Below are 12,261 nucleotides of genomic sequence, written 5' to 3'. Positions count from 1 at the left end.
CCTTTCAGTGGTATAAGGCTGGAAGCTGTAGCTGGGCAGGGCTCCACAAGGCTAGATACCTTCACCACGAGGTCCTGCTGAACCTGTTTTCAGTGCATTCAAATGTTCAACACATGAGCGGACAGAAGCCCTCCATGGCATCTGTCAACCAAAAGAGGTGGTGTAAAGGCTGTCCTTTGTTCTGCCAACCGTTCCTGTTAACTCCCAGAAAGCCAACCCATACTAAGGGGCCAGCCAAGGATTATAATTCCGGCTCTGAATATGTAATAGTGAAAGAACAGGTTGTGTGCATTTCTGGCTCAGGCAGCCTAAAGTACATTTTTGTAAGGATACTTTTGCACTGAGTTTATTACAATTCTGATTTAACCATTACATTGGAATTTAGAAAAGTGTGTTGGAAATAACTTTAAATACATTTTCTAGCTTTTGCCCAGACAGAGATAAAGAAGCATTTTAATCACATTAAGGCCAATGTAAAATGTAGCTAAACCTACCCTACCTAGGGCTTCAGTCCCTGTCTTGACACACTTTTGAAATATAAAGTGTGCCACTTCTTTATATAGTAGGTGTCAGACAGTTCTTTGCTCTGTCGAAAACTAAGCAGTACTGACCTGTATATGTAGAATGCAGCAGGAGCGATGTTTTGAAGTGCAGTCCTATGCTGTCCCCCTGCGCTTACACTGATGAACGAAAAACGTTTACTAGGAGGAAGCACTGAGGGGAAACAGTGGAAAAAAACAAGGAAAGTGGGGAAGAGAAAGATGCTTGACTGTCAACCCTGTTTCTGCTCTTGACCGCCCTCTAGAGTGCTGGTTTGCAAATTGCGGTGTCACATACCAGATGGTGATGCAGTGCGCGCAACGAAATTCGTTTTATTTATTTAAATGTTTACTTACCTGTAAAACTCCGTAATCCATACATTACTACCCCCCACCCTGCCCCTCCCCCTGCCCACGTCACCGCCCTGCAGTAACTCCTACTGCTGACCGCTACTGCTTTAAGCTGAGTAAGGCTTATCGTTTTGGAGTGGTTCTGGATGCAAAACAGGAAAAGAAGAAGGCAGGACCTGAAGGATGACGGGTGAAAATGAATAAGATGCAGCAAGTTTAGGAGCCGAGTCCGATTTTCAAGCCAAGCGCGGCTCCATGCGTGGCCCTAATATGGCCGCCGAGACTTCCGCGTTGCGCTTGACCAAAGAACTGCCGATAAGGAGTCTCCACGTCAGGGCGCATTGGAGCCAGGCATAGGCCTGGGTGTGTCTAGAGGCATGGCCTCTCATGTTGTGGACCGCCATAACCCATTCCAGCCTTCAAAGGACTGAATGGACAATGGCACATTGATGGCCACTGACAAGGGAGAGCCTGCTTTGTGGGTTTTAAGGTAGACATTTGACTGATTTATTAATATATAGGTTTTTCAATATGGTAACAGTACTTTCCCTTCACACCTGTTACTGCAGTGTCTTTAAACTGTAGTGCAGCTAGAGCACAATGGGCACTGGCAGCCATATATTTTTATCACATATGTGGGAGGTGTACAGTGGACATACAGTTAAAAAAAATGTATTATTGTTTTTTTTTCTTCAACTGGTCCCCCGTAAGGTAATAAATAACACATTCAATACAATAACTTGACAATGATTTCCCCCACCCTGACTACGTGGTCTCTCATCTCTGTTTTCATAGCAAGTCCGGTGCGGCCCAGTCTCTGCAGCCTCTCCCTTGCCTACCTCCCATTATTATATAACTGGTGTCCTCTCGTTAGTGCTGCCATATGTCCCATACTTTGTTAAATTTCTTCGGGCACCCCTGTGCTTTGTAGATGGTCTCCTTCGCTTGCAGGCACCAGTCCATATTTCTGCCTACTTTGTTATTTTTGGTGGACTCGGGCACCCCAAAGATAAATTATTTATTTAAATCCAAACAGTTTTTATGAGCACGATATCAATGGGCAATGGTTTTTTGTGCGCTCTCAAATATTGTTTCCCATCAAGTTCTTTAGCGCTGTGTGTTCATACGTCATAAATCAGAACATTCTGAAGCATTCCCATTGACACTCGAGTGAAGTTTGGGCACTATCCCACTCGAGCATTGTCTTGAACAATCAATTCCCTTTCGTGGTCAGCGTCAGTGCTAATTCCGAGTACTGGGCTATAGGCCAGTCAAAATAGGATGCTGTTATGATTGTGCCCAAGATGATGGCTGCATCGTTGAACGTGATGCTGGGTGTGTAGCCATGTCAAAATAACGAGAATGTAAACAACGCAGTTATTGTGGGCAAAGGATGCCCTCTACGCGTATGGCGGCGCAATTACCGTTCATGGGTAGCATTACTTCCTTGTTGTCAGCGAGGCTTGTAGCCAATCCATATTGTTCGGGTGCAAATAGAAAGTGGAGGGTCAACACATTAACACAGCAATGTATAACCCCCCAGCCCAGACAGTGCAGTCACCCAGCAATAGTCCAGTGCACACACACAATGTAGAGCGCTGTCAATAAACAAGCTCTGCCAAACAAAGTGTGTTGGATGGTTGTGGCTAACAGATCATGACAGTTAGGTACTATATAGATTGAAAGGTGATCGAAAACCATAGTGTCCCCATCTTATAAGTAGCCCATGGGCCGTACAGAAATATATTCTCTTCACTGCCAGATATATAATAGATTCATCGAGCATACTTCATTTCCCATGACGAAAAAAGCAAAGGCCATTTTCCTAAAAGGAATGTGTCACCTACATTGCCATTTATTTTGTTACAGACATTTAACATTAATAATTGCCCATTACAAATGTCTATTTGAATTGCCTGTTGCATACATTCTAGCATTGTGTAAAAGTACTCGTTGCTAATGTCACATGTTTAAATAGTCTGTCTATTTTACAATACAATAAAGTAGCATTCATTGCTAATAATATCATTGCCATACTTTAGCCAATTATTCTTCCTAACTAAAATATATTATGTGTCCAAATAAAATAATCAAATTTCATATATCAGTAAAAATATGCTTAAAGACACACTATGTGACTGTGTAACCGAAAGGTGAAGGTTAATGAAAAATGTTTAAATCGTTGTGATATGTCACATAAGCACACATACAATACCTTTTCTATGTGTTTTTCTATATATAATGGTAAACCAGAAGCATTTCTTCATTGTGTGATTTTATGGCCAGAAATGTAATGATTAAAATAGAGAGTGCTTGCCAGACATTTGTGAGAAAACCATAAAAACATCTTATTTAGGGAAACAATACCAAATGCTGAATGAGTGAACCTTCACTGTGCACATAGGATATTTAACTGCACTGCCAATGGTGGGCACTTAAGAGGATGCAGCCCATCATCCCATCATACCCAATGTTTCTTTTAGTTTGTCTCATATAAAACTAATTCAAAATGTCCTACAATTACTAAACATATATTAAATGTTCTGATCTGTGTAAAAACAATCTTTAAATCGAGCGAGTCCTATAGCAATCTCACAAGAATTCATATTTACTAAAACACGGTTGCTGTCTTGTCTGAATCCCATATTTCATAATAAAGGTTTTAAAACATTCTTCCTTAATTTCAGAAAAACTGGACAATCTACAATTATATGACATAATGTACATTTTATATTGAGATTACAGAAACACAGTCATTTCTTCTGTTCAATCAGTGTATACAACTTTGGCTCTGGGAAGCTTGGATTACAGCCAATCCTCCACTATAATTCATATTTATCTCTCATGATTTTCAGTACACTGACAGGAGAGAGAACCCACTTCCTTCCACTATATAAGGCTTCCACCCAGCAAAGTGGAGAAATGTTTAAAACATGTTCAGTGCACCCAAATTTATAAAGATGTATCAAGGGACGCCTTCCTGCCACTTCACCCAGGAAATGAGATGTATTCCTTGGCAGATGGCCTATATCATCAAACACTTAAGAACCTAACGTTTCAAACATGAACTTTCAATTCCAGCCCACACCTCACTGCTGTCCAATCCTATAACCTCAGATCCATAAATAACCATAGCCGGTATATTCACTTTTATAAACTACGTTAGAGGAGCAAGCATAAATAACTACTGAACCCATGTTTACATTTTACAATACATGACTGATGTTAAGGGAGCTCTACTTTACAGCCCTTAGATGCAACGTGGCTGGTGCTTAATAGTTTACTACATTAAATTAAAATGATGGATATTTTGGGTGGTCCTCTAGCAAGGAATTGAAAGACCCCAAGGTTAATATTAATTTAAATGAAAACGATAACTACACATCTGCACATCCCATTGTTGTTCTCATTAAGGGGCAATTACTTTTTCAGTTGGGAGTTCGGCTATTGAGTAAGGCTTACACACAGACCCAAGATGGAATAGGTAAAGGCTGTATTCCGGTTTCAACAGCTATTCTGTAGACTAACATACACACAGACACAAAAACACACGCTGAGTCTTGTTAATGCCACAGAGCCCATTTCATACTATTTACTTTAACTTACATGTATCTTTCGTTTTTAGGTGTGATAAGTTACCTAATGATGAAGATCAACAAAAATAGTGACAATACAAATATGGTGTCCTTTTTATTCCACTTGACACCACACCAGTACTCTGACACACTGTCCCCACTGTATCACCTAATGAGTTTGTTGAGTCTGTTGGACTTAGCTGTTAGAAGTGAATGCCAGGGTGAGTCAGCAGTGAGCGTCTTGAAATCCCTAGGTGTGCTGGTGGCGATCGGGCTACACATGTTTCTGTGCTGATTGTAAGCAGGTGAGCCTCTTGGCCGTGCGGATTTTGAGGGTCACTGTTTCGCTGTCACTAATTTGCTGACTCCACATCTAGTCTGTGGTTGCAGCTTCTCAGGCGCGGTCTCCTTATCTCTGAACCATAGACTCTTCCTCTGGAGGGCTCCATGTTATGACACGTAAGAGCAGGCTGGCTGGCACTTTTAAAGTGTGTGCCACACTCTCTGCTGAACCTAATTACATACCTTCCCACACACAGCTTAAAAAAAAGGCCAAGTGATGACTAAGCTGTAACATGGACAAATGCTGCCTAGGCCAATTATAACCAGAGGACTGGGGGTGGCCGGAGAGATGGGAGCCAGTCTGCCCCTCTTCCAATGCCCTCTTTTGTCTCCTGAGACTTCAGGAGGCCAACCAGCTAGCCCTTGGAGTCACTCAGGGTTAACATGATGGAGGTCTAGTCCCCTCACCCAGGTTAGAGGGCAGCAGGCACCTGGTCAGCGCAGCTAGGCAGGCCATCAGCAAAACAGCAGTCCATCAGAGTGACAGTCCTTTCAGCAGCACAGCAGTCCTTCCTGGCAGAGTCTTCACTGTTCTAGAAGTATACTGAAGTAGTGGTGTCAGAGGTCTATTACTTATACCTAGTTGATCCTTTAAAGTGGGGTAGACTTCAAAGACATGTCTTTGAAGTGCACAGAGGTCCTTCCTTCCTGACCTGTTTCCAGACTCACTACAAGGGAGCATGCATCCTTTGTGTGGGGAAAGGACTTAGCCTATTTAGGTGTAAGTGAGACTGGGCCCAGCTCCTCCCTCCCATCCAGCCCGGATGGCCAATTAATTCACACCTAAGCTCCCATTGTGTCAGGCTTTTTAGGAGGAGTACACAACCCCCAACTATCACCTACCCCAGACGTGATCAGAGACAGGCAGCAGGCACCAAATGGCTAATTTAAGAAAATGACAACTTTCCAAAGAGGCATTTATCAGAATTGCAATTTGTAATCTGACATCATCGGAAGTTTAGATTTTAAATTGTGATTCCAGCGACACCAAACTTGAAAAGTCTAGCTCTTCACAATTGGGAATTACACTTATAAAATACATTAAGGTAATCCCAATGTTATCCTATCAAAGAGATAGGCCTTGCAGTACTGAAAAACTAATTTAAGAGTTTTTCGCTACGAGGATATATAAAACTTAAAAGTACACGGCCTGCCTTTTAAATACATTGTTCCCTGTCCATTGCGTTGTCTACAGCCTACCTTAGGGGTACTTATATGCAAAAAAAGGAAAAGTATGGACCTGGCAAAAGGTTTATTTTGCCAGCTTGAAATGGCACTTTAAACTGTACACAGAGGCTCTGCAATGGCAGGCCTGAGTCATAGTTAGTGGGTGATTTAAGTGAGTGGCATAATAAGTGCTGCAGGGCCTCTAGTTGCATTTAATTTACAGGCCCTGGGTACATGCTCAGCACTTTACAAGGGACGTGTACGTAAATTAAATATGACAATTGGGGATGGGACAATATTACCAAGTTTTAGAGAGAGAGTACATACCTTTTGCACTTGTTAGCAGTGGTAACGTCTCAGAGTCTTACTTCCAGTAAAAACTAGGTCGGAAAAAGTGGAGGAGGAAGGCAAGAAATTGGGGGTGTCAGGTCAAACAGTTACGGAATGTTTTGTTCTTTTTATGCATGCATTTGACAAGCACCATCATGCTCGCTGACCCATCCCCCATTACTCTCAACATCACAATTCCCATACTTTTTTTTATTGCATTTCCACCATTTATGTCTGGGATTTTATGATGATTTGAGAATAGCTATTATCGTGATTTCTCCAGCAAGAGCTTTAACCATTAAATGGATTTTAGCAGTATTACACACTTAGGGCCCGATGTAGGTAATTCCTATTTATCTACTCTTAAATACCGAATCATACCGATTCGGTATTTAAGAGTAGGTAAATAGGAAGGGGGCAGATGTAGGAAATTCTTATTTTAGAATTACCGAATCTGTATGATTCGGTATTTACCGATTCGGTAAATACCGAATCGGTATTTCCTATTGATTCCTATGGGCCTTGAAGCCCATAGGAATCAATGGGAAATACCGATTCGGTATTTGCCGAATCTGTAAATACCGAATCCTGCAAGGGTGCAGGGGGTGTCACTTTGACACCCTCTAGCACCCCAAGTACAGGCATGTGTGCCAAGTGGCACACATACATGCCCTAAGGGCATGTCTGTGTGTCACATGGCACAGGTGTACATGCACAGATGTGCATGTACACCTGTATTCGGTATTTTATCACCCAATAGGATTGGGTGGTAAAATACCGAATTCTGAAGGCCTGTAGCACTGTAAACAGTGCTACCTACATCTGGAATTTACCGAATCGGTAAAATTACCGATTCGGTAAATTTACAGATTGTGCAAAATATTGCCTCCTACATCTCAAACACCAAATACCGGTCGGTAACGGCCGAATTCGGCCGTTACCGACCGGTTTTTGGTGACCTACATCGGGCCCCTGGTCTTGCTGGATACACATACATCTCTCAACAGGCAGCATAAGCTTTTGCTCTCTAGCCTATTTTACAATACTTTTAGTTTATAAAAAATAAAGTAAGCTGAACAACTTTACTGATTTCCTTCTGAATTTCTCTAGCGAAAAGGTTGTTATAACAACGCACCAGTAGCAACAGACCACCGGCTGAGTTTATTAACTCTGCACCTACTCAACTAGCTGCTTTAACACCGTGTTGTCAAGACTATGATATCCGTAAAACGACTCTTCCGCCAAATTTTTTTTGGGGGGAGGAGTGGGCTGTTTCTAGAGGGGTCCAATAAAACTCTTTTAAGTGTGCTCTCATTGTAGGCCACTGTCCAGTGTAGGACGTCTCCCCAGTCACCAGGAGGTGCCGGAGATGCGCCTGAAAGATGTCCCACGAAGCGCGTGGGTGGCGGATATGTCAACGGAACAGTAGCTGTAAGCAGGACCGCGAGGAAACGACCTGGTGGGAAACATGGTTTGGAAGTTGTCACCGCGGCGAGGTGCGTGGATAGGACGGAAGTCTCCACGATAAATCGCACGCGAAGTGCGGAGCTGCCGCTCAGGCTGTAACTTTCTCCCAGAGTCGGGTTGCTGGAGCACGCAGTACAGACCCCGCCGGGAGCCGCTGCAGGTGGCGCAGAGCGCGGTGCCTCAGAGAACCTCCTTCACTCCCGCACCCTGCCCTCCTCCCGCGTTGCACAGCCCGCTCGGAGCTCCGACCTGCGTTTCACGTCCGGCAGCAGCAGCTGTCTGCGAAGCGGCGACGTGGTCGCCAGGGTACGAGGTTGTACTGGTAAAGCGCGGCCGATATCTTTGTCGGCACTGCGGGGCGCTCTTAGGGCTCCAAGGAACCGTGTCACACCCGCCGCAAACCTACATGGATCCACCACACCGCGCATCCGGGAGCTGGGGAAACCCCAGCAGTTAATGACGCTTTATACTTGGTGTTGAGCCGACGGCGGACCGTGAGTAGGCACTAGGATACTTCAGAATATGAACCATCTCCCCGAGGGAACCGTAGGGGAGTCAGACCTCTGGCACAGAGGAGGCTTCTAGCCCGCAGACCACAGCTGTTCACCGTTTCGTTCAGGCAGCTTAGTTGGAAGATACCAGCCTTCGGGCTTATGGCTGACCAGGAGAAGACAACTTATCCCTGTTCCTCCTCAACTTCTCAGAAGGTGGACCAAAGTATATCCTCCATTCACCTGGACAAGGGCAATGTCTTGCAGACTCCTCCAGGTTCACTTGATAAGCTGATATATAAGGACTCCCAACTGGAGAGTCCTCCGTTCCCTGAGGGTGATGATATGTCCATGGAGAGTGCCTTGGATAAGGTGTTTGTTGAGTCATTCCTGACTTCAGTGCCTGGGCAGGCAAAGAGTTTTGAACTGTGGTCGCCGTTTGATATGGAGGAAATGGCCAGTGCCACCACTGTAAGCTCTGACACGAACAATACTAAAATCTCTACAAGCGGAGATAGAAGCCCTGGAGTCGTTTCGTCTAGCAGTTTTTTGCATGAAAATACCTTGGAGCAAATAAAAGCTGCGCCAGATCCTGGGACTGAGAAAAACAAGGTCACACCTAACCAGGAGTCAATCTTAGGAGTGACTAGAGTCCGCCAAGAGTCAACATTCCGGCCAATCAATTTAGATTTTTTTCGCATGCCCATTGTCCCTTTGAGTCAGACTTTTGTAGCAATTAAAGCAAGAGAGATCCTTGATGTCGATGAGCACAATTTAAATTCGTTCCCCCCAAGACTATCTTCTCATCCCTCCCAAGATTTTGTTGAATTTGTACCACCTCAAGATGACCCAAAAGAAGATGCTGTGCAAACCTTACATTCTTCTTCCAGGATTAAGCAGGAAAGTGCAGTCCCCTACTTGCATCCAGCCACAAACCCATCTGGTTCAGGAACTTGTCTGGAATTTCAACAGTCAAAGTCACCAGGGACCCTGTACAAGAACGAGCTGCCCTTCAGATATGAGCCTTATGAGGCCTTTGGTGGACGCCCCTCCTCCTCCCTTCTGCATCCCAGCTTTGTGTACCCTGGTGGGAGCCTTCCCAGTACATCCAGCACATCCCAACCCAGGTACCAGACCTTCAGCTTGAACGGACACCAGCATGTGAGTTACCAGTCTGCAGTGCTCCAGGATCTAACACGCCTCAATACACCGTTTGCCTCTTACTCCAGGTAAAGACCATAGCAACATATGAAATTTAACACTACAAAATGTTATGTTTACATGCATATTATTAGTACCTATGTGAGCATGTCATTTTTGCAAGGGTGGCCATTATTGGCATTTTTTTTACAAGCAAATTTGCTGTAATTACCTAGTTTGTATAACAGTAATGAACCATATCAGTACCAATTACAACTTCCCAAATTCTTGAACTGGTTTATTATTCTAGACTTAAGTTCGTAACGTATGGAAAACGTGACAAAATTAAACTTTTATACAAAATAAATATTAGTTTCTCTACAAGCTTGCATTTCCCCAGTTATCTAATGTGCATTTTACCAAGAAGATTTTCAGAAAAGGGTTGTGTTCGTAATTTCACATGGACATTTACTTTGAATAAAAAAAAAAATACTTTCACAACTTTGCACAATGACCTCAATTTCAGCCACAGCGCAGCATAGTATACCTAATGTTGAACACTATGGGGGTCATTAGGATGTAGGGCAGATCGCCACCGCCCTCATGGCGGTGGCGATCCGCCCTACACCCTTCCTCGCGCGCCTCCCATTTACCCCCACCATATTAGTATGCCGTGGGGGTACCACAGCGGACGTGAAGACCGTCCGCCGCTTATCTGCCCGGTCGACAAGTCGACCAGGCGGAAAAGAGTTTAAAATGGTGGTGTGTCTGCTACACACCGCCATCCATATTAGTATGGGGGCCGGAACATGCCTTTCCGTGGCAGAGTTACCACCACGGAAAGGCATGCAGATTCTGCTTTTGGGGGCCCGTTGCAGGCCCCCATGGTATTGGGGGGGTGGTGGGTGCACATGGGGGCTACATATGATACCCCCCTGCATTGTCATGGACATGGTGACAGACACCTCGCGGTGCCTGTCACCTTGTGCATGACAATGCACGCAGTGCATTCCCAGCATTGTGGCAGGCGGGGCTGTGAGCACCGCCTGCCACAATTCTGGGAATGGAGGATGCCACCGCCATGGTGGCGGTGGCATCCTAATCACCGGGGTGGACTGCTGCACCACTGGCGGCCGGTCCCAGCACCGCTAGTGTGACGGGCGGATGGAAGTCGGCCCGCCATCCTAATGGGCCCCTAAGTATTTGGAGACTATCCCACATCTTTTTTGCCCTCCTCTACTGACATCCACCAACATTAGTGACAAGTGTACTTTAAGCCAGTAGGCCTCTGAAAATTTATGATTATTTCTGCCGACACTTTTCCAATTTATTTTATTTTAAACTTGCCACCTGCATGGACTTTGGGAGTTTGTGAAGTTTTAAATACATAGCCGGAGAAATCTTCCACTTAGAATAAATAGGTTTGTAGGTGAAAACGGTTTGTAGAAAAAACATTTTTAGGTTTGAGAATCTTCTTGGGAAAACTTTTTTTTTTGCATAAAACTATTTCTCCAGGAGGATTCGGAGGGATTAGTTAAATGTATCAACAGCTTGAGCTTTGAAACATTTCCCACCCATAGATTTGAGCTACTTGTAATGCATATGGCTTATTTATGCACACTTGCACACAGTCTAAAAATACATTCCAGGGTACAGCATATCCAGTATTTATTACCACACGCATTAAATTGAAGCAGCACTTCTTAACTTTTTGTCTTCTGTGGACCCCAGCGAATCACTGCAAGAAGCCAGGGACCCCCTCATTAGTAATTCATATGATTGGAACCTCAAAACAATACCCAGAGACAATTGTACATCAAACAAATGCACACATTATGAACTATTTTTTAATTCACAAACAAAAACATATTCAAAGATCGACATTTTAATTGGAATGTTGGATTGTTTAAAAATGTCGTTTTAATAAAAAAAAAAGTGATATGCTGCGCTCTAGTTTATAATTTTGACTTTTCTGATCCAATGCATGCTCTAATTTTGTGGGCGTATGACTGCTTCAATTGAGGCCACTTTTTGTCCTGTTACTTTACATATATGCTGCTCAGAAAATCTAGATAGGGATGCCACTTTCATTTTTCTATCTCATTTTCGGGGCATATAATTGCTCCAATTGCTGACACTTTTTGTCCTGTTACTGTACATATGCTGCTCACAAACATCAAGAGAGGGATACCACTTTAAGTTTTAGCATTCTGTTTAAAATCCTTTCACATTTTCAAACCTTTACATTTTTCAATTTAGATTTTAACATGTATGCATACTTTATTATTCTATCATTTAATTGGTTAATCAGCTGCAGACCACCTCAGTCATTGCTGCGGGGTGGCCCCCAGGGGTCAAGACAATTAGTAAGGATCACTGAATGAAAGCACTACAGTTCCTTTGCTCCTTTCACTCTCTGTCCCTCTGGAAATTCAGAAAGGAATTAGGATCTACCTCTTCAGGTATAGTTGTCCTCCACCCAATATACTTCATAGCAGTCTCACTTATGTACTAGTGGACGGCTGTGTATTGAATTCATACTCTCAACTATCAAGGAAACAAAATTCTCTCAATTTTGTCTATGCACTCTACATTTGTTAAGCAAATAAACTTGTGTCCCATGTGCTGATGCCTACAACGCCTAGTGTGTTAAAACACTTTGCTGTCCTCCGTGGCTGGGACTTCCTACGTTTCCAAGACTGACGGCCAGCCATCGACTGAATATTGCAACCTTACTGTGGCACAAAATAGTTCTTTTAAACGAACGGACATCACAAGGATACCTACATGAATTAGTTAATATTTTCAGAATGTTTTATAAGCGGTAGTTATTTCTTGGTGAAAAACATGATTATAATG

The 12,261-nt window shown here is 43.6% G+C and overlaps 1 protein-coding gene across 2 annotated transcripts in view; it reads left to right on the top strand.

The window, feature by feature from the left end:
• Window positions 1-7,731: 7,731 nt before the first annotated feature.
• The window catches only part of PGR (progesterone receptor), a 653,985-nt gene continuing 649,455 nt past the window's right edge, over window positions 7,732-12,261 (top strand). Inside the window, exon 1 of one of the 2 annotated variants that reach the window (XM_078656995.1) lies at window positions 7,732-9,491. In XM_078656995.1, the coding sequence (XP_078513121.1) occupies window positions 8,425-9,491 (1,067 nt within the window). In that variant the 5' untranslated portion in view covers window positions 7,732-8,424. The remainder of the gene's footprint in view (window positions 9,492-12,261) is intronic. The other variant, XM_078656996.1, reaches the window with a different exon arrangement.

This window comes from Lissotriton helveticus, chromosome 8 (genome assembly GCF_964261635.1).
Source record: "Lissotriton helveticus chromosome 8, aLisHel1.1, whole genome shotgun sequence".
NCBI classification, from domain to species: domain Eukaryota; kingdom Metazoa; phylum Chordata; class Amphibia; order Caudata; family Salamandridae; genus Lissotriton; species Lissotriton helveticus.
Note: the sequence above shows the minus strand (reverse complement) of the source record. Positions and strands in the feature narration are given on the sequence as shown.